The following is a 19,734-nucleotide window of genomic DNA, read 5'->3' as shown; positions in this document are numbered from 1 at the left end:
TCTATGTTTAAATTAGAAATCCAAGAAAGTCGTAATTTTACACAAATTGGCAACGCTGTCATTTTTTCGGATTCAGGGCCAAGTTTTTAACTTATTTTATTCAAACTATAATTGCATAGTCGGATTATTGATGACATCCCATTGCATGTGTATTAGTAATTATTCATATAATATTAATTTTAATTCACACGGAAAAACTTTCTAACTGGGTCAACATGCCCTGTGGTTCTGGGTTTTAGTTATTATCATTTTATTTGGCATTATCATGAGGGTTCTTTCTTACATTGTTGAATTTAACTAAATTTTCATCCTATATTTCGAATACCTACAATTCAAACAATAATATTTTGAACTGTTTCATATACATTTTACATTAGTTTGATGTAAACTATTTTTTTTACTCAAATATAGTTATAGTTATACATATATTATTTCATACATACTCGCTCTAGGGAGCAAAATAAAACATGAAACTCGATCAATCGTAAAAGGGAATAAATTTAAGCCCGAGTACAGTTGAAAATGGGACTAGTAAAGCCTCGAAACCGCGATCCAGTGCTCAAATCAAGAAACTGAATTGACAGTATATAACAATGTTTCCTATTTCTAAAACTATAGTTTCAAAAAATATATATTGATTTGGGACTAGAACTCCTCCAATTTCTCCATGATACGGCATGTAAATTTTTATAATAATATTCTTATTGCTTATATTAATGGATAGAAGACCATTCCAGTTAGTTTAATCTTGATATAAAGCCCTTCTTCTGGGAAATGGCTTTACAGTATTCCGCCGCTAAATTCATTTTAACGCTATTATTTCTTCTCCCAATAATCAGTATAATGTTTATTAAAATATAATTATAATGTTATTGGTATCATCATAAACCCACTAGAACGATATTATATACCCACTAGAACGATATTATTCATAGGGCTGTTGTGTCGAAATTTATATTAAACACCAAATAGTATTGTATTTAAATGAAACTACAATATTGATTGGAAAGTCATGTTTCCTGATCAATCAATCTCCTTATTCATGACAAACAATGTTGATTTTAAAATTATTTCTAATTGTTGGTCAATTTATCGTTTGACAAAAGCTGTAAATCATTTGAGTTCACCCTTCAATCTAAGCATCTTATAAAATTATTCAACTGCTTTTCATTGCAAATAATATCAGTTAACGTCTTGAGAGTATTATGAACATTAAGTTTATCGAAAAACATTTTATGCGCCTTCAATATGATCAAGTTCAACAATTCCTGTTACTCTGATGTAATTCAAACGCATTTGAAATTATATAGCAGATAGTTCAGGTGTTAATGCAAATATTTCTTCAAATCCTATTCAAATTATACATTAATCATAATAAAAATAAGGTTCAAAATATTGCAAAAGATTCCGAATAAAAGTCACCGATTATTCAAACTACTAATTTGGACGTCCCATCACCTTCTCCACACACCTTGGAATAGAAAATCTATGTTATCAGCTTACTTTTATATATCTCACTTTCAATTGTGTCCTGAAAAAAGTGCTGGAACCATGCTGGAATCTTGAATTAATGTAGGTCGCCTATTCAAAAATATCTGTTATCTATGTGTGAAGGCTTTCAGCTTTCAATTTTTTCAAATTCAATTTTGTCGTGCAAAAAAGAAACATCAAAATGTGCTTACTTTGTTTCGTAACCCCGTTTTAAGCTCAAATAAATGCTAACTAGAACTCCGGAAATAAGGCATTGGATTCCTTCAAATTGTAATCGATCCCAAACTCCATAACCAAATATATGACGTACTCTCTCCCTCCAATTCATTTTCTATTTTGATGTCTGAATGTCTTCTAAATCTTCACAAAATTAGACATTGTTCCTCCCATGAGTTTCAGTTTTTATTTTGTGGATCTGCAATTATTTTTGAATGCGCGTCTTGGATGTTTGATTTTCCAAGATTTATCTAAGTGAATCGTGCCTCATCTAGATTTTCTCCCTATTTCAGAATTCAAGAGGAGATTTCTTCCCGGCTACTATGATACGTAGAAAAATCCAGGAAAATGATTTGTTGTTGCCAAAAGGACCAACGACTTGACATAAATGACCATTATGCTTCAGTTTAGACCATTTAGGAATTATTTTTTATAAGCAGACCACTTTTTTATATTTGTTATCTAAGAAGCGTGTACATTTTTTATTAAATGATAAGTTTGAGCATCGAAAATTAAAATATTTCCTTCTTTACTCCTTTTGATAGTATTGGTTTTCTACAATTTAGTTCTCTCAAACTTGACAAGTTGTGCATTTTGTAAAATATAATTTATTAAGAAAATTTCTTCATATTGTCCACTTGGCACAGCTATGCATGCTGCAATGCTATCTAATAATATTATTATTTCTCACTACTTAACCAGCGGATGCAATTTTAACATAGCTGGACAATCAATCACACTACTTTTACTTTCTAGTTTTATTCTAATTGATAAGAAAACAGAGTTTTCTCAGATCCGGGATGCAGAATGTTATTTCAAGTAAGTATCGTTTTTTATTCTGCATGTGGATTTAAATGGCAACCAACTTTAATTTTCCCTTTATTATTTTTATCATTTGGTTGATGAAAGATATCCTTTAGAAGAGAAACTTGAATTTTTTGAACCGAGATAACATTGGAATTAATGGGTAATTCAGATCCTACAGGAATATTGGAATCTATATACCGTAAGTTATTGTCCCAAAAATGTTTCTTGGTGTGGTGCTACCTTTGCTTTGCGCAATTTAATTAATCATTATTGCCTCTGCACAGAGTTGAAACGCCACCATAAGAAATCATTACGGTATGTCAAAACCACAAGTCATATAGAATTTAATTATTTTCTTAGTTTCTTGAACTGCTTCAAATCTTATTTTAGTACAGCTTTTTGCAGATTATAAAGCTTATTATAAAATTGATAATATCTCTCATTGAATTTTAGTCAGTTATCAGGCTTAAAATTATTTAAAAAATTTAATTGAATAATATATATATACTTATATTGAAATACCGCTTTCGCCGAAAATTTATTTCTGTCGGTAGTAATCATGTAATTTAATTTATCATACTTTATAATAGAGAAAACAATTCAAAATAATACGTAAAGGATGATAAATACATGTTTGATGCATTATCAGTTCTGAACTACTGAACTGATTAACTTTAAATTTTGGATAAAGATTCTGAATTTACTGAGCATGGTTATAGGTCTATCTTTTATTCATCAATTCTAATTTTAATAATTTATTCAATTCGTCATAACAAAAAGTTTACGTATCGATAAAAGCCAAGACTCTAGGTGTGCGCGGATGTGAACCCCGGGTTCGAAATCAACCATAGTCCATGTTTTTTCCCTACAAATTTTCAACGTCAATGAAGATTATTTATATAATTTTGACAAAATAATTAAATTAAGTATATTCTTCAATTTTATATTTGATATTTTTTTATTCTCAGCATGGAACTATAAAACTATAATTCAGTCTATTTGTATTTTTCACAGATCCTTGCGGAGCGCGATTTACACCTCGCTATTTATAAAATACACGATTATTGCCGCTTTAATTAGTCCAAAGCTAGGCCAAAAAAGTTCACCATTGTAGAAATGCAACTCAATTCAGAAACTCGCATAGCGTTTGCTGTACGGCATTTCATCATTAATTTCATAATCGGTAATTCATCATTCTCTGAAAGAAAACACGCACACATACTTGAATTTATTGCTTGTAAACAGTTTTTCTTGAATGTTTGAAGGCTTATGCAATCAATATTAGACCAATAAACTACCGACCATATTATTATTTTGTGAAATTACTGATTTACCATTCATGAGGGTATATAATACAATAATTAACGATAATATCCTATTGTTTGTTGCAGATAGCGTATTCGCTCCGAAAGACATAGATTTAGAAAATGGAGACATAGACGATGCTGAAAGGGAACTGGAAGCTTTCAAACGTTTCTGTCAACAATCTGTTCCTCCAAAGCAGAAGGAGAAAGTTCACCTGAACATCAAAGATATTGTACTTAAAAAGAAGGCTTCTGCTATAAGCTGCAGTTAATTTACATTCTCTTATTCTAACTACGAAACTTTTTCAAAAATATTGGAGGATGAATTACAGTATTTTTTGAATGGAATGCTGCAGCTATCTTCATTCAATTGAACATTTCTCAACTCATCAATACTCGAAGTTTGTTAGAGCTTTATTTATTAAATCCTCGTCACATCAGGACAAGTCACTCTTTCAAAAGGTTTTAGCATGAATATTTATTACGAGATATTAATAGGATTAATTAATAATCAGTGGTATTTATGATTGATTTGTAGATTGTAGTGGTTTTTTACGCATTGGTATTGTACACTGATTCACTTACCGCTAGGTACGGTATGGAATCATTAGGTATTAATCTTCAGCTGCACTAATTTGCTGAAACTCAATGTACTGTAAATATTCCTTTATGGTGTTGATTGGACTTTGATGGTAATTTTGATAGCTGTGCTAATGCATTGTGAGATATCGAAAAATCACCACAAACTTTATTATTATATAGATATATTTATATCCAGTACACTGGATGTGCGATTCATGTATTCATGTACGTGAGAAATGTGTAAAATTTACACTTTTTTCGGTCATCGACCGATACTACTGCCAACATCTGGTGTTGTGTTTGTTATACTAAATATAATTAAGCTAGAATGAATTGAATACACTAATAATAATGAGCATAATTATCTTTTCTACTTATTGCAATTTCATTTCCCACCTTTTAATTTTCATCCTTCCCTCTTTCAAACTCAATTCTTTATTTTTTATCCATATAGCTATAGAATCCTTTCAAATGAAAAATTACTATGTTCTCAATTACTAATCTTCAGTGCAATGATCACAACTCAATCGAACTATCGCTAGAAGGTGGTAAGCGTGCCACTCACTTCAGTGAGATTTGCCTTCAACTGTCAACATTCTTCATAAACAACATCAATGCCTCCTCATATTCAATAACCAGTGCTGATAGTTGAAAATGAGGCTTATCTCTCTGTAGCCAATTCAAAGAATTATTGGTGGGATTGTTGCCATTATGAAGGCGAGGTGGTAGCAATGAACAATTATTTTATTTATACTATAATAATATTTTATAAGACTACCTCCAATTAAGTAAGCATTCGGTTATAAGACCATTAAAAGCTCATCTATATAAATATAATGAGCGGGTGTGTTTCTTGCCAAGAAAAGGCCCAATCAGGTCATTTAGATTTGGGGTGAGTTCAGAGTTGGCAATGTCATTTCAGTATTCTCTTTCAACTTCCAAAAAACCTTGGAATTTGAAAAACCAGTAGAATTTTTTACTTAATATTTTACCAAAGCTTTCTGAGTTCTTTGTACATGATGGAAGATTTCGAATAAGACTTGCTGGAATCCTGAAAAGGTGAGTTTAGAATCTAATTGTCAGTTTATTATGATTCGTGTTATTAAGGTAGATTGTACTTAATAGTCCGTTTTACATTGGTGCTTGCAATATTTATATTTTAGTTCTGATTTTACAATTTATTGTTTGGATACATAAGATAAATCATGAACTATTTTTTTTCATGCAAAATTACCGCGTGCCAGGGGTGCCCACAGCATGTTTTGATGACGCAAGTTGCGACATGAGGCTGAATTTTTGGAAAAAAAACTAGAGAAAATGGGGGGATTTTTCAATATACAGTTTTCAAGTACCAAATTTTGAGGGGGATTTTGCAACATGGACCATTGGGGGGATGGGCACCCCTGCCGCGTGCCAATCACAGAGTAGCCCAAAAACCTCGCTATTTTCTGTTCATTTTCCAGTTTTCAGCACCGCCAAAACCAGTTATCGGATAGAAAAATTAGCTTTCAACTTTATTCTATAGTGAGGTCCACATTATAATGACAGTATTTGTTCAACTTTGGTTTTGCTATCCTTGTCTATCATTCGACAAAGCCGGTGGTACTATCCTTTTCTCGGTCCACAACGATGCCAATTATGTTTTTGACAGTGTGGATATATAATTAATTAATGCAGAGAATCGACATCGCTATTCTCCTAACTTTATCCACTGCCATTATAACGTGGACTTCACTATAGATTGAATTTTTTTAAATAAAATGAAGTCATTCGGAGCTCTCTTTCTCATACCGTATCCTAGGTCTACTGAGTTACAATTCGAAAAAATTAGTTGAAAGTTCATGAAAAAATCAATTTTGCTAAATTCTAGTTCTCAATCAACAATATCAAGTGGTACAGTTGGGAAAAACTAAACTTTTTTTTATTACCTTACTGTTAATTTATTCCACAAAAATCAACTCGTAGCCTACGGAATTACCGAGTTAACGGTGTATTGTTTGAAAAGCTTCTACCATAAAATGTAGCATTAAATCACAGCTTTTTTTCTATGGTTCTACTGCAACTCAGTTCATCAAAATAATTTCATACCAATAGCACAACAGAATACATAAAAGTATTCTCTGCAGATAGGACATTTTTGAATTTGAGTTAACCGCCCAAACAATCAATTGATAGATATCGATATTTAGTAGTCGGTACGTAGTTGACACATGAGCCTCGATTATAGATATTTTGTTCAGTGATTGAATATCGATTCACCAAGAACAACACCCACTCAAATAAATAGCTTGAAGTATCTCTTCTCGAGAACTCGAGTTGATAATGCAAACACCACAAAATACATAGCCTAAATGTTTTGTGTGTATTTGTATTCTCTGATGTGGTGCTGTGCTAGGATCAGATAGTATTGTAAAATTATTCATAGATAATAAATATCGATATTGCGACAGTACAAAGATGTGACAATCAGAAAAAAAATTATTATTCTAAATATCTATATCTGAAAAATATGGCTGGAGATGAAGAACTACTGGCATAAGTGTAACACTTGTTCGCCAGTAGGAGTAGAGACTTAACTGTTTCTAAATCTCAACTAATAATTAAAAATGGAATCTTTTTATTTAAACAACGGTAAGTATATTTAAAATGAATGCTATCAATTGTGAATTTATTCTGACAATAATGAATAGTTTTAAAAGCAGAAAAAAAATTTGAGCTCATTAAATACTAAGATGGAAGTAATAGTTGTGAAGTATCCAGTTTTTAATATTTATTGGAACAAACTATTTAGATGGAAATATTGATTATACAATGAATTAATATGATTTGACAGTAAACAGAGTACGTAATACATAAAAATAGAATGTTGTAAAAATTACAACATGCGACTGCTGGTGTGATTAGCTCGAGTAGTGCGCGACTTCCAGAAGGTTAATGGTACTATTACTTGATTTCTATATTAAGGCATTTATCTCAATTATTATAAAAATTTATTATTCAAATCATAAAACTTTTTTTTCTTGACAAATAAAATATTATTGATTATTTTAAGTCACCAGAATCTTAGATTCAAATATTGATTACCATACAATATTAGGTACGGTACCGTACGGTATTTGCAATTAGAAATTTAGATCTCTCAACATTTATGGGAAGTTGAAGTGCAGTGATGGTTTTTCTTCTTGAGGTATACCATTGGACATTTAATTGGCGTTATATTATGTCCGGTTCTAAGGATGATAGTACGCTCACTCAGGCCTTCCTAACCGTTCCTATTGAAGGCGGATTCCCACGTATCAGTGTTTATGTCCGGTTCAGTACAAATATAATTTCCATTAGCTCCAATGGTACTACCTATTCCTACTCAGCCAGACCAAGGAAGTATGAATAGTCTAATTAGAACTAAGATAATGGGAATAAGGTCTAAGTTGGATTCTCATGTACCTATCAGTATCCAATATTCAATCTCCCGATCAAAGACCAGACCATTCCTACATAGATCGCTTCAGTCAGTATACTTCAACATGAAGAAAAAAAAACACAGACCACACTTTACTTGGTCATGATGGCAGTGTCACAGATCAGAAGTATGTATCTTCATTAAAAAAGTCACTGATATGATATAGACTCTTTTCAATTAGCCACTTGGGAAAGGAGGACCTGAATATGTTCACCGGACGCGCACTCGCGCCTCTGACAAATGATTAAACATCCTCAGCGCCAGCACAGTGGAGCAGTCCTTCACCTTCGACAAACAACAGCGTGGCACATCCAAATTTGTCTTCCGAATGTTGAAGGAGTGCACTTGATCTCTCCGGTGTAGCGTTGTGATGTTACCCCTCACATATACCAGTGAAGCCACATGTATCAGTGTTCATCTACGGTCAGTGAAAACATTATTGCCATGTGGCATGTGTTGTAATTGTAATAGGGCTATTTTTACTCAGCCTGGCCAAGCAAGTACGAATAATCCAATCCCATTAGAATATATTTTTTACTGAACCGGCAACGTACACTGATACATATTTGAGGGAATCCAGCAGCGTACACAGGATATGGGTTTCTAAACATAATTTCAAAATGAGTTTAATGACAAATATAAGATAGAAGCCTGGATATTGACAGCCGTAGATTAAAGGCGAATTCCCACTTATCAGTAGCCTATCAGTGAACATGTTTGGTAAGTTGCAGTGAAGCTGCTGGGCTTTATACTGGACTCACAGCTCAGCTAGGCTTTATGCTGGACTCATAGCTCAGCTGGGCGTTATGCTGGACTCATAGCTCAGCTGGGCTTTATGCTGGACTCATAGCTCAGCTGGGCTTTATGCTGGACTCATAGCTCAGCTGGGCTTTATGCTGGACTCATAGCTCAGATGGGCTTTATGCTGGACTCATAGCTCAGCTGGGCTTTATGCTGGACTCATAGCTCAGCTGGGCTTTATGCTGGACTCATAGCTCAGCTGGGCTTTATGCTGGACTCATAGCTCAGCTGGGCTTTATGCTGGACTCATAGTCAGTCTACCTCTACGGACTTTGTGAAGAACGGACAAATTTTGTTTTGCTTTCGTTATCTCTCAATTTGTGCCTGTCGTCTTTCACTCGTTCAATGTTGTTCTAGTAAATCTAACCTAATTCCGTACTCAAATATAATTTGTTAAAGTGACTATTTCTTCGTTGTAACTACTTCTTACACTGGTAGACGGTATGAGTGCATGCGGGATTTGCTCCGTAGTCCTTGCAAGGATCGAGAAGGATAAAATCAAATGTGGTCAATGTAAGGACATGTACCATGCTAAGTGTGTAAATCTCACCGCTGTTGAACTGCAACATATCGCTGGTAAGCCGTGGTCGTGTAGTAAATGCCTTAAAATGAAGAGACTTAATCGCTCATTGACGGAAGGTGATATTTCGGTGAGTAATGTCGATTCATTTGATTACACTGATGCTTTCGTGACTGAACCGCTGACTTTGGATCGAGTCAAAGTGTTGATCTCGGACTGTTTGAAAGAGTTTATTGTTCAAATGGACGAAAAAATCTCAAACTCCTTGCTTCCTATTAGTGCTAATCTTGCTAGTAATAATGAGCTCCTGAAAGAATTGCAGAAGACTATTGCTAGTCAGAATGAAACTATCAAGTGTCTCCGTTCCGAAAATGTAGAATTGAAGCATAAAGTGATTAAACTCAGTAGTGAATTTGATGATTTGGAACAATATTCGCATAGAGAATGTATCGAAATACACGGTGTTCCCGAGGCGAGAAATGAAAATTTGCAAAAGCTATTCCAGGATGTAGGGAAAGCAATCAAATTTAAAAAGGGCTACGAGGCAGTCAGCTGTTGTCATCGACTGAAAAAGCGCAACAATCAAGCTACACCTGGGATAATAGTAGAGTTCACGAGGAGGGAGGATGCGGAGGACTTCATTCAGTTGAAGAAGGATAAGGGAGTTCTAACTACACGTGATATTGGTCTGACTGGAGCCAATCACATATTCATCAACGCATCGTTAACGGCAAAGCGTAGAGTCCTGTTCGGGAAGGCCAGACAGCTGGTGAAAGCCGCTAAAATCAAATACCTGTGGGTGGATCGAGCTGGAAGAATCAAGGCAAGAGTTGTGGACGGTGGACCTGTATCTGTGATTCAATCGGACGACGATTTGCTGCCCTTTTCTCGATTTGCTGACACTTCGCAATAATTGGTTATTCTAATTGAATAAACTTTAAAATGAACAATCAGTTTGATCTCGTGCTTTGAGTGAACTATTTTGATTGAGTATTCTTGTTATTGTATCAGTTTATTTTATTTATTTCTTGTTTTTATATTGTGTGCATGCATATTTAATGGGCTGTCTCTATTAATAATTAATATTCTTTCTTTGGTTATGAAAGTGAATATGCAACTGCAGGTGAATGGCTCTAACAATCTGTTTGATGTCATGCATGGAATGAATGTTCTTATTATTATTTATTTGTTTTTAATATCTCATAATAGTATTTATCATGTTCCATTTTTATAGGCTCCCTTTTTTATATCATTTCTTTGCTTATGAGAGTTAATATTCTGCTGCAGGTGAATGGTTTAACAATCAGTTTGATTTCATGCATTAATGAATTATTTTGAATGAAAGTTCTCATTATTTATCAGTTTTTATATATCTTATATAATTTAGCCTATTTTATGCACATATTTAGTGGGATCCCCTCATTAATTTTTTTCTATGCTTATGAGAGTGAACATGCAGTTGAAGGTGAATGGTATTACAATCGGTTTGATTTCGTGCATTGAGTGAATTATTTTGAATGATTATTCTTATTGTTCAGCAGTTTTTATATATCTCGTTATTCATATTATGTACATATTTAGTGGATCTCTTCATTAATTTTCTTCCATGCTAATGAGAGTGAATATGCAGTTGCAGGTGAACGATTTTTATAAATTAGTTTGTTTCGTGCATGGAATGAATTAACACCACTATTATGCACTTGTTGAATAGCTGAACTTGTAATTGCGTACAATCACTATCTCTATCATTTCATTCAGTGTTATCTTGACTGGCTTGTTTTGACTCCTATAAGTTTTCTCTCGTTTCTCGCTTTACAATTTTGTTTATTACTATTGCCTCTTCCTTCATCTTCTGCATTAACAATGAATAATTAAATACTGAAATTTTTGTCTTTTTTATTTTGTTGAATTCTGCATGATTTAAATATTTTTCTATTGAGCGCTAGCTATGTCTGGTTGTGTGTGTGTGTGTGTTGTGTGTGTGTGTGTGTGTGTGTGTGTGTGTGTGTGTGTGTGTGTGTGTGTGTGTGTGTGTCACAGAAAAGGAAAGGAGAAAAGGACAGGAGGAAAGGAGAATGAGAGAGTGTACATGGTTTGGGGTACATAGTTATCACAGAGTTTCTATCTATCAAGTTATTTAATTTTGGGTCAGCAAACCCTTGCTTTATTTTCTTTTTTTTCTCATCCATTCCTTCTATGTTTATTTTGGAATTCAAAGCTCAGCTGGGCTTTATGCTGGACTCATAGCTCAGCTGGGCTTTATGCTGGACTCATAGCTCAGCTGGGCTTTATGCTGGACTCATAGCTCAGCTGGGCAAGTCAAATCCACAAAGAGACTGTCTCTAATCTGTTTCCTTTTGCTCAAGCTGAGGGGACATCTGTCGCAGGCATATCTGGTCATGGTGTATCATGCACTTTTCCACTGTCATATCACCCAAGGTCCACTCATGTGGGGTAATTCAACCAAGGTTGTAGACATGAAGCTGCAAAAACGGGTGAAATAAGTAAACTCTTCATTTGTAGAGCTTTAATCAAATAAAATTGAACATGACTTTCTACTAGTAACGGATCAACAACATTTGATATTTATGAATGAATCAATGACAACGAAAACATATGGTTTATCATATCATTCTACCCGGCTAGTTTTTCGTGTTATCTTAGGGGCAAGATGACGGAGCGACACAGTGGACTCTTGTCCATCAGGGCGACGAATGTGAGCATAGGTTATCTTCAGGGATACTTTTGAGTCAGTGACTCGAGTGACCCAGAGCCGAACAAAATGGCGGCTGACCCGGGGCAGACTAGTGATCCCATGGAACGACAACCAGACATCGACCGGTCGATGCTGTTTGGCGCGTACTTTTGAATATTCGGATGGCGCGAATATTTGAATAAAACACACACACACTGGTGTGACACTAAAAGTAAGTTATGTTTTGCAAAACAAACATGGCTCATGCTGTAATAAATGAGTTTATTCTAGGAGAATTGGATAAAGAACAGAATAACAATAATAATAATTATTATGATGCACCAAACATTGTAGGGCCAGTTGCTGCGGTTGTTGTGGAGGAATTGGGAAATCCTTTGAGGGTTTTCAATAAATTATTCCAGCAGGAACGTAATAATACGAGACCTCACAACTTGGGTTATTTTGAAATTATAATATTAGTGAGTTTTAAAAGCCATTTTAGAATGTCTTAGCAAACCATGCAGATAAAAGATTCCATACTATTATCATCAGAATCTTTCCACTGAAATTTTGTAAACATGGTTAATGTAGCATTATTCTATTCAGGTCACCTACTGAAAACCGACCAAGTAGGTCACGGTGTAGATTTTTAATTCTTGTTAATAATCATTATATATTATGGGACTATATTTTTTGGCGTCATCAAAGAGACCACTGCACTAGTCTTCATTGAATGAAAATAATACCATTTTCCCTAAAAATATATTTTGGCTGCTTTTAAATTGTATAAAAATAAAAGAAAAACTGATTCACTTTTGACATTTTAAAAGAACCAAAATGAGTTTAGAAATAGAGCCAACATTACATTTTCTAAACCAAATTTTTACAAAAACATTTTGAGAGACTAGTTTCTGTTGTTGCACCATTTCTCTTGAGTTGTTACTCATCTCAAGTAACTGGTTTTATTTTATTCAAAATTGACTATATCATATTTTATAATGAAATCAGTGCTGTAGACTATTTTAAATTATTATCATTTATTTCCAATGACCAGGCATTCCTGGATAGATCGATCGCGTCTTCAGTTATAGGATGGTCATAGTTGACTAGACCCAACTATAGGCCCGCCACAACGTAGAACCACGCTAATCCATGAAAAGCAACCCACTCCGTGGGATGTTTTGTAAACCATTGCTAAGTTTCTCCAGACATCTGTGTAATACATGCAATGAATAATCAATCCACTTGTCAGCTGATTGATTATGAATAATTCAATAGCAATGGTTTACAAAACATCCCATGGCGTGGGTTGCTTTTTGTGGATTAGCGTGGGTCTACTTTGCGGCGGGTCATATGAGCGTATAATAGAGGTACTGTAAGATATAGGCCATACGAAAAACCAAACATGGTGTATTTCAAATCGAAAATTGGTAGATTGTTTGTTTTTTATTAAATTCCAATTTTACAAAAATTAACATCAACATTTTTATGTGCTATTAGAAGTTATAGGAAGGAGAATTAATCAGCCTGCAAATATAAAAATACCTCTTGAGGAGAAAATACTTTTTACAGTTGGATGTTGAGCAAACCAGAGACATTCTTAGCTGCTGATGACAGATATAATTTTCTCAAAATACTGCTCATAGAACATTCTATGAGATAGTGGATGTCATTGCAGCTTCAGTAGATGAACATGGTCGACACTCTCGCAGCAACAAAAGTCATCTGATGTATTAATAATAGCCTTCACTAACTTCATAACTTGTGCTTGCTACATAAGAACTTCTTTAATACAAGATTATCACCGGGTTGCACAACGGTCTGTTAACTTTTAATCCCAAATAAATTTCACTTTTGTTGCATCAGTAGTCCACACATGACCCTCTGTGGTGACTTCTGTAACATAAAGAAAACAATGATATTAAAACATCATTAAGTAGTGAACATGATTGACTTCCATAAGGTAGGTCTTCTAAGCATTATGTTATAATTACTAGTAGTGCAGTCTATATACAGTGGTGCTTGCAAAATATATTGTAGTTCTTAATTTTCAATATGATATTAATCACTCTCAAACAGGCTGTATCAGTGCCACTTTTTTGAAGTTGTTTTTTGAAGGAAACGTCAAGCTTGGCTACAAAATCTTACAGAAGCTTGATTGAATTACACCGGAAGAGTAGCTCAAATAATGTTATAATCATGAACATATAACATAGAAGAAACGCGTCTATAGTGAGGTCACGTTATATTGGCAGTAGAGTAATATAGAAGAACAACGTTGCCGATTCTCTGCCTAGTCACTGCCTTTATAGAGGATAGCTGATACCAGTTTATCTTATTTAATATCAATAATTGTTCATTCTTCTTTAGAACAATCAATTTATCGTACTCATCAAGTGAATTTACTTTTCAATAAATAATACACTTGCATAATTAGATTGAAAATGTTGTTAATAATTAACAATTATTGAATATACTTCTACATTGTAAAAAATCTGGCAAAAGAATAGCAACACCAATGTTAATCAAATACTGACTATCCTATGAAAAATTAAAGGTTACAAATTTTCCTAAACATTTTATTCGTCTCATAGTTTTAGAGATTTCCCTATACTGTAAGTCTTCTAGGTTTTTCTCTGAATCTTCTTTAGTAGTGACAAAAAGACAGACTTCTTTCAATTGTGGAGTAGCTTGGTTTAAGTTTTCAAAATGCAATGGGTTTAAAGCTGCATATTATACACCAAAGTTTTCACAGATTCTTCTATAAAAAAGTTGTTTATTATCTTTAAAAATTTGCTGTTCTCAAACAATGTAGAGCAGCAAAAGCTGTCAAAATGTTCGCTTAGAAAGCATAGCCTGCATGGACTTGTGATGAAAATTTTGTTGGCAACTTCCTCAGTGTTTTCGACAATGTATGGAAAACAAAATCATATTAGATAGAGGGATTTTTACAAGTTGAAGAAGCAATTTTGCTGTAATTTTAACATATTCCATAATTTGTTTAAAACTTTGAATGACAACTCTAATGTAAAAGCTCCAAGTTTTTAGCTTGGCGTAAATTATCACAGTCTCTACAAAAAATAGCTGCAGAATATGGTAAAATTATTTATACCAATGTGACTACTATCACTAATCGTTATTATGTGATAGAAATTATATTATAAGAGAATTGTATGAAAGAGCCTTACCTACTGCTAAACCAGCCATCTCGATGTGGCCATAGTTTTGATTCAGATAGGACTGGAAGAAGTCCAAGCTGCCTGTAAAACAAAAATCATAAAGTTTCAGTACTTGAGCTATTGAATTTAAATTAAAATCAATCTTTATGAAATGCAGAGGACCTGCATAGCAAATAAAATTATTCTTATAGAAAGCAAGAGATAATTTTTATAATCTTTATTATGCATAGGCCTATTCCATAGAATAACAAACTATTTAATAAAATGAAAATGAGTGAAGTTTATTAGGTTTAAGTTTCTGTTTAGCCGATTGAGTATTCTGAAATTGATAATGAAATTCTATTTATTTTTTAATAAATTATGCCATAAACGAAATACAAATAGGTATTGAGGTTAAACAGCAATAAAAATCTAGGAAGAAACAGAAGTAGCCAAAATCAAAAGTAAATATTTCAATGCTATTAAAATGGATCAATAACTTTCATGACCACACAGAATAATTAACAAAATATTATATTATTTATTTTATTATTCACAATTTCCTCGATGAACACTAAAAAGCCTAACAGTTTTGGATAGATCACATCATGAGCACACATATATTTTAATATAATAGTCATACTAAACTAATAATATTGTCAAAAATGCAATTAATAAACTTACTAGCCAATAATGTGTAAATTTCCTCCTTTCCAATTATTTTATGAAATATGCCTTCAAAAACAGACTTATGTTTGTATTCGTAATAATCCTCCATATTTGCATCTAGTTGTGTTGTTTACTGACTGCAGACCAGAGCAGACGACGCGAAATTATCAACCAATAGGAGCGCTCCGATTCCGGGTGACTCGGGCTATAACTTCGTAGCCCGTACTATTTGGTCGGGTCACGATTCCTGACCCGGGCTAGAAAAATCAAAGATGGCGACCGGGTGATGAACTGTCAAAAGCTCCCACGAAACGCGGGTCGCCTAGCTCGAGTCACTCGAGTCATTGGAGCAGTGTATCCCTGAAGACGCTCATACTCTGGGTTTGCCTCAATCAATTCAACTTCTTCTACTGATGAATCTTGCTTTGAATTTCGGTTCATTTTCTTCAGCCAAACTGGTCCTGGGCTCATTAGCCAAGATGGTAGTGACTGTCCATTTGTTGAGGATCTCATGTGTAGGAACATTCGTTCATGAGGGGTGCAATTTGTTGTAGTACACAAAAGAGATCGAATAGAGTGAAGTGCATCAGGCAACACTTCCTCCCATCGATTTGAATCAAGTCCTCGTGATCTTAGAGCTAGTGTTATTGCTTCCATATAATTCCATTATATCGCTCTACTTGACCATTCCCTCTCGGATTGTAAGGCGTTGATCTACTAGTTGCTATCCCTTTTGAGCCAAGAAAGCTCTTCAACTCAGTTGACATGAAGGATGTTCCTCTGTCTGTGTGAATATAGCTTGGAAGGCCAAACATTGATATTAATGAGACCAGGCAATTTATGACTGTTCTCGCAGTCATGTCTGGACAAGGAAATACAAAAGGGAATCTTGAGTACTTGATGCACTCTCTCGTATATGTATTACAGCTGAGTTCAATGTTGAACAACCAGCTGTAATACATATACGAGAGAGTGCATCAGCTGGTGCATTTTCTTTTCCAGGTCTGTAGACTATGTTGAATTTGTATTCAGATAATTCTAGGCGCCACCTTTGTATCTTTTCATTTTTTATTTTTCTATTGTGTTGAGTGCCAAACATGAATGTGACTGATTTTTGGTCAGTGATCAAAGTGAATTGTTTTCGTAGTAAATAGTGTCTCCATTTTCTTATAGACTCCACAATGGCATAGGCTTCTTTCTCAACAGCTGAATGCCTGGTTCCACTTTGGGACAAAGTTCGTGAGAAAAAGGCTACTGGTCGAGAATTTTGTGTAATGTTGCACCAATTGCAAAATCTGATGCATCTGTCTCAATTATGAATGGTACATTTTCATCAACAAAGAGCAGTACCGCGGAAGCAATTTCATTTTTCAACAATTCCAAAGTTTCCATCTGATCTTGAGATAGAGGGAATTTCTGTATGTGGACAAGGGGGTGAATCTTTTGAGAAAAGTTTTAATCCATCGGAGTAATGAGCCAGTAATCCCATGAGTCGTTTCATTTCTTTAGCATTTCTTGGGGGTGGAAAGTTCATGAGTGGTGCAAGGCGTTCTGGGTCAGGTTTAATTTCTCCATGTTTTATCTCATACCCAAGGAACTTCAATGATTTTTTTGAAAATTTACATTTTTCTTCATTTATAGTCAAGCCATACAATTCAATTACTTGTTGAAATTTCTTAAGATTTCTGTCATGTTCTTCTTGATCTGAACCGCAAATGACAACATCATCCAAATAGGCAAAGCAGTCGTTCAAATTCTCTCTTTCTATAAGTCCGTTTATTGTACGTTGGAAGGCAGCTACTCCATTGGTTACTCCGAATGGTATTCGTTTGAACTGATAAAGTTTCCGGCCTACTTCAAAGGCAGTGTAATGTCGTTCATTCTCAAAAATCGGTATTTGATGGTAAGCTGACTTGAAATCTACAGTACTAAAAATGTTGTACTTGGCAATTGTGTTTACAAGATCTTCGATCAATGGGAGAGGGTATGCGTCTAAATTTGTGAATTTATTAATAGTCTGTGAATAGTCTATGACCATTCGTTTCTTCTGTCCATTGGTTACAATGGAAGGCTGGGCACGCCAACTGGACTGGCTTTCCTCAATTATTCCTTCTGTAAGGAGGCGATTGACCTCATTCTTCATGAATTCATAGTCATTTTGTGGGTGTCTTCTGGATCGGGTAGTTATTGAGTGGCAATCGGGAGTCAAGTCATTGAAAAGGGAACATGGTTTTATCATGGCCTCCACCAAGAGGCAATCTTTCAAGGGTGGTGTGGTTGTAGAATTATTATCTATTACAAGAGGCTGTTTATTACCATTGAATGCTAAACTTATTGTAGAGTGATTCATCAAAAAATCGTGACCAAGTATCACATTGCAACAGCATTCTTTTAATACCAAGAGTTTAATATTGTTGTATTCATTTCCTTTGTACACAATATTGCTATAAACACATGCTTTTGTAGCGGTGTTATGTTGAACAGATGCAAATCTTATAAAACAAGAATCTGATGCAGTTTTAAATTTATTTGTTTTTGCAAATCTAGTTTCGCCTCTACGCGGTCATCACTCTCTCAGCTCACCAGTTCAAAAGTCCAATTTGGTGGCCTGAGTGATGACTCCGCTATTCTAATAATTAATATCCTATGAGAGCGGGGTGTTTGAATTGTTACATCACCCCTCCGCATGAAAAAGATGTGGCATATACAATTACTGGCACATCTTTAAACTAAGTTGAAATCAAATAAAATTTAAATCTTGACAATATCGTTAAATATAGTTAATACATTTTCATATTCATTACATTTCAAAAATTTATAGCATAAAATTCAAGGAGAGAGAGTATCATACTTATACATTTGAATGATGAATCTAGTCTAATTTTACAAACAATAAATTATTGGCACAGAGCAAAGCAGAGCCCATCTTAACAAATTAGGCTACCATAAAGATCTCCCACATAAAGTTTTAACTTGCTAATCATTATAGTCCCCACCACACATTGGTCACTTTTGAACAATCAGCGATTTTGAAACTGTTGAGTTGACTCTTAGCAGTGTCGTTGCCGAATGTCGTCTCCTGCATTATCTTTTCGAGGTGACCGCCTCCTTCAACTCGGATGGTGGTGTGCCTGTGGCTCTGTTGCTCTGGCCTCTCTGTCCGTTCGCAAAAGGCACTCCTGCGAGACAACACAAAAACTACGACCAGTATCAAGCTTATACTTATTGTACATATCACTAAATAAAGTAAGAAATGAGAATTTCCTAATACTAGACTTAGACTATTCTTGTGCTGAAACATTAATAGTTTTTCTAAACCAATGCTGATGTGACTATCAGCAAGACTCTCCCTTATTTCTTTCAACGTTTCGAAAGTTAAATTTTGTTTGATCAGTTTCTCTTTCTCGTGTTCTAGCATCATATTTGTGATTTTTGGTATATGTAAATGTGTTATGTTACGTTGGTATCTGAGATTGCCCTTTATTCTTGAAAATATTCGACCATTTTTCCCAAAAACGTCGCATTTTGCAATGTTTCTTATTATTCCTGATTGATATAAAATAACTTCAGAATTTTCTTGTTTGGGGAACGATAATTCACTTAATTCGAAACAATTTAAAACTATCTTATACGGCTCTGAAACGCTGTAAATCCAGTCATTTCCGTTTTGAATTAGAAATGGATTTGTTATGTTTTTTACCAGTATTCTAGGACATACGGTTACAGCAGATTCCGAAGACATAAACAAGGAAAATATACACCCATTAACGGTGTGATGCAATACAGTTATAGAATTTTGACATAAATAGAAGAAACTTTTCCTACAGAAATTCAGAGTATCAAGTGTAACTGGTGCATAGTATTGTCTATCTTTAGATATGAAAACATATTCATGTTCGACTTTCCACTTAAGCCAGTGTTTCAGCTGCGGCTGATAAAGTGGAATCACATCGACTTTATAGGTTTCGAATTGTCTGTCCATCGAACTCAAGGGAACTGTAACAAATAATCTTATCCCTGATGGGGTAGCA

At 34.4% G+C, this 19,734-nt stretch overlaps 1 protein-coding gene and 1 long non-coding RNA gene across 3 annotated transcripts in view; one reads left to right on the top strand and one right to left on the bottom strand.

Moving 5' to 3' along the window:
- LOC111047969 (protein FAM193A) overlaps positions 1 to 4,768 on the top strand; it is a 60,403-nt gene extending 55,635 nt beyond the window's left edge. The window contains exon 22 of one of the 2 annotated variants that reach the window (XM_039427340.1): positions 3,906 to 4,768. In XM_039427340.1, the coding sequence (XP_039283274.1) occupies positions 3,906 to 4,090 (185 nt within the window). In that variant the 3' untranslated portion in view covers positions 4,091 to 4,768. Of the gene's footprint in view, positions 1 to 2,000; positions 2,228 to 3,905 lie in introns of those variants that run through there. The other variant, XM_039427341.1, reaches the window with a different exon arrangement.
- LOC120351147 lies at positions 927 to 16,067 on the bottom strand. The gene is made up of 3 exons (XR_005571193.1): positions 15,876 to 16,067; positions 1,798 to 1,800; positions 927 to 937 (listed from the first exon to the last, which is right to left on the bottom strand). It is a non-coding gene; the product is annotated as an uncharacterized LOC120351147 (long non-coding RNA).
- Positions 16,068 to 19,734: the final 3,667 nt, after the last annotated feature.

Source organism: Nilaparvata lugens, chromosome 4, assembly GCF_014356525.2.
Source record: "Nilaparvata lugens isolate BPH chromosome 4, ASM1435652v1, whole genome shotgun sequence".
In the NCBI taxonomy this organism is placed as follows: domain Eukaryota; kingdom Metazoa; phylum Arthropoda; class Insecta; order Hemiptera; family Delphacidae; genus Nilaparvata; species Nilaparvata lugens.
The sequence above is the reverse complement of the archived record's forward strand: the minus strand, read 5'-3'. Positions and strand labels throughout refer to the sequence as shown.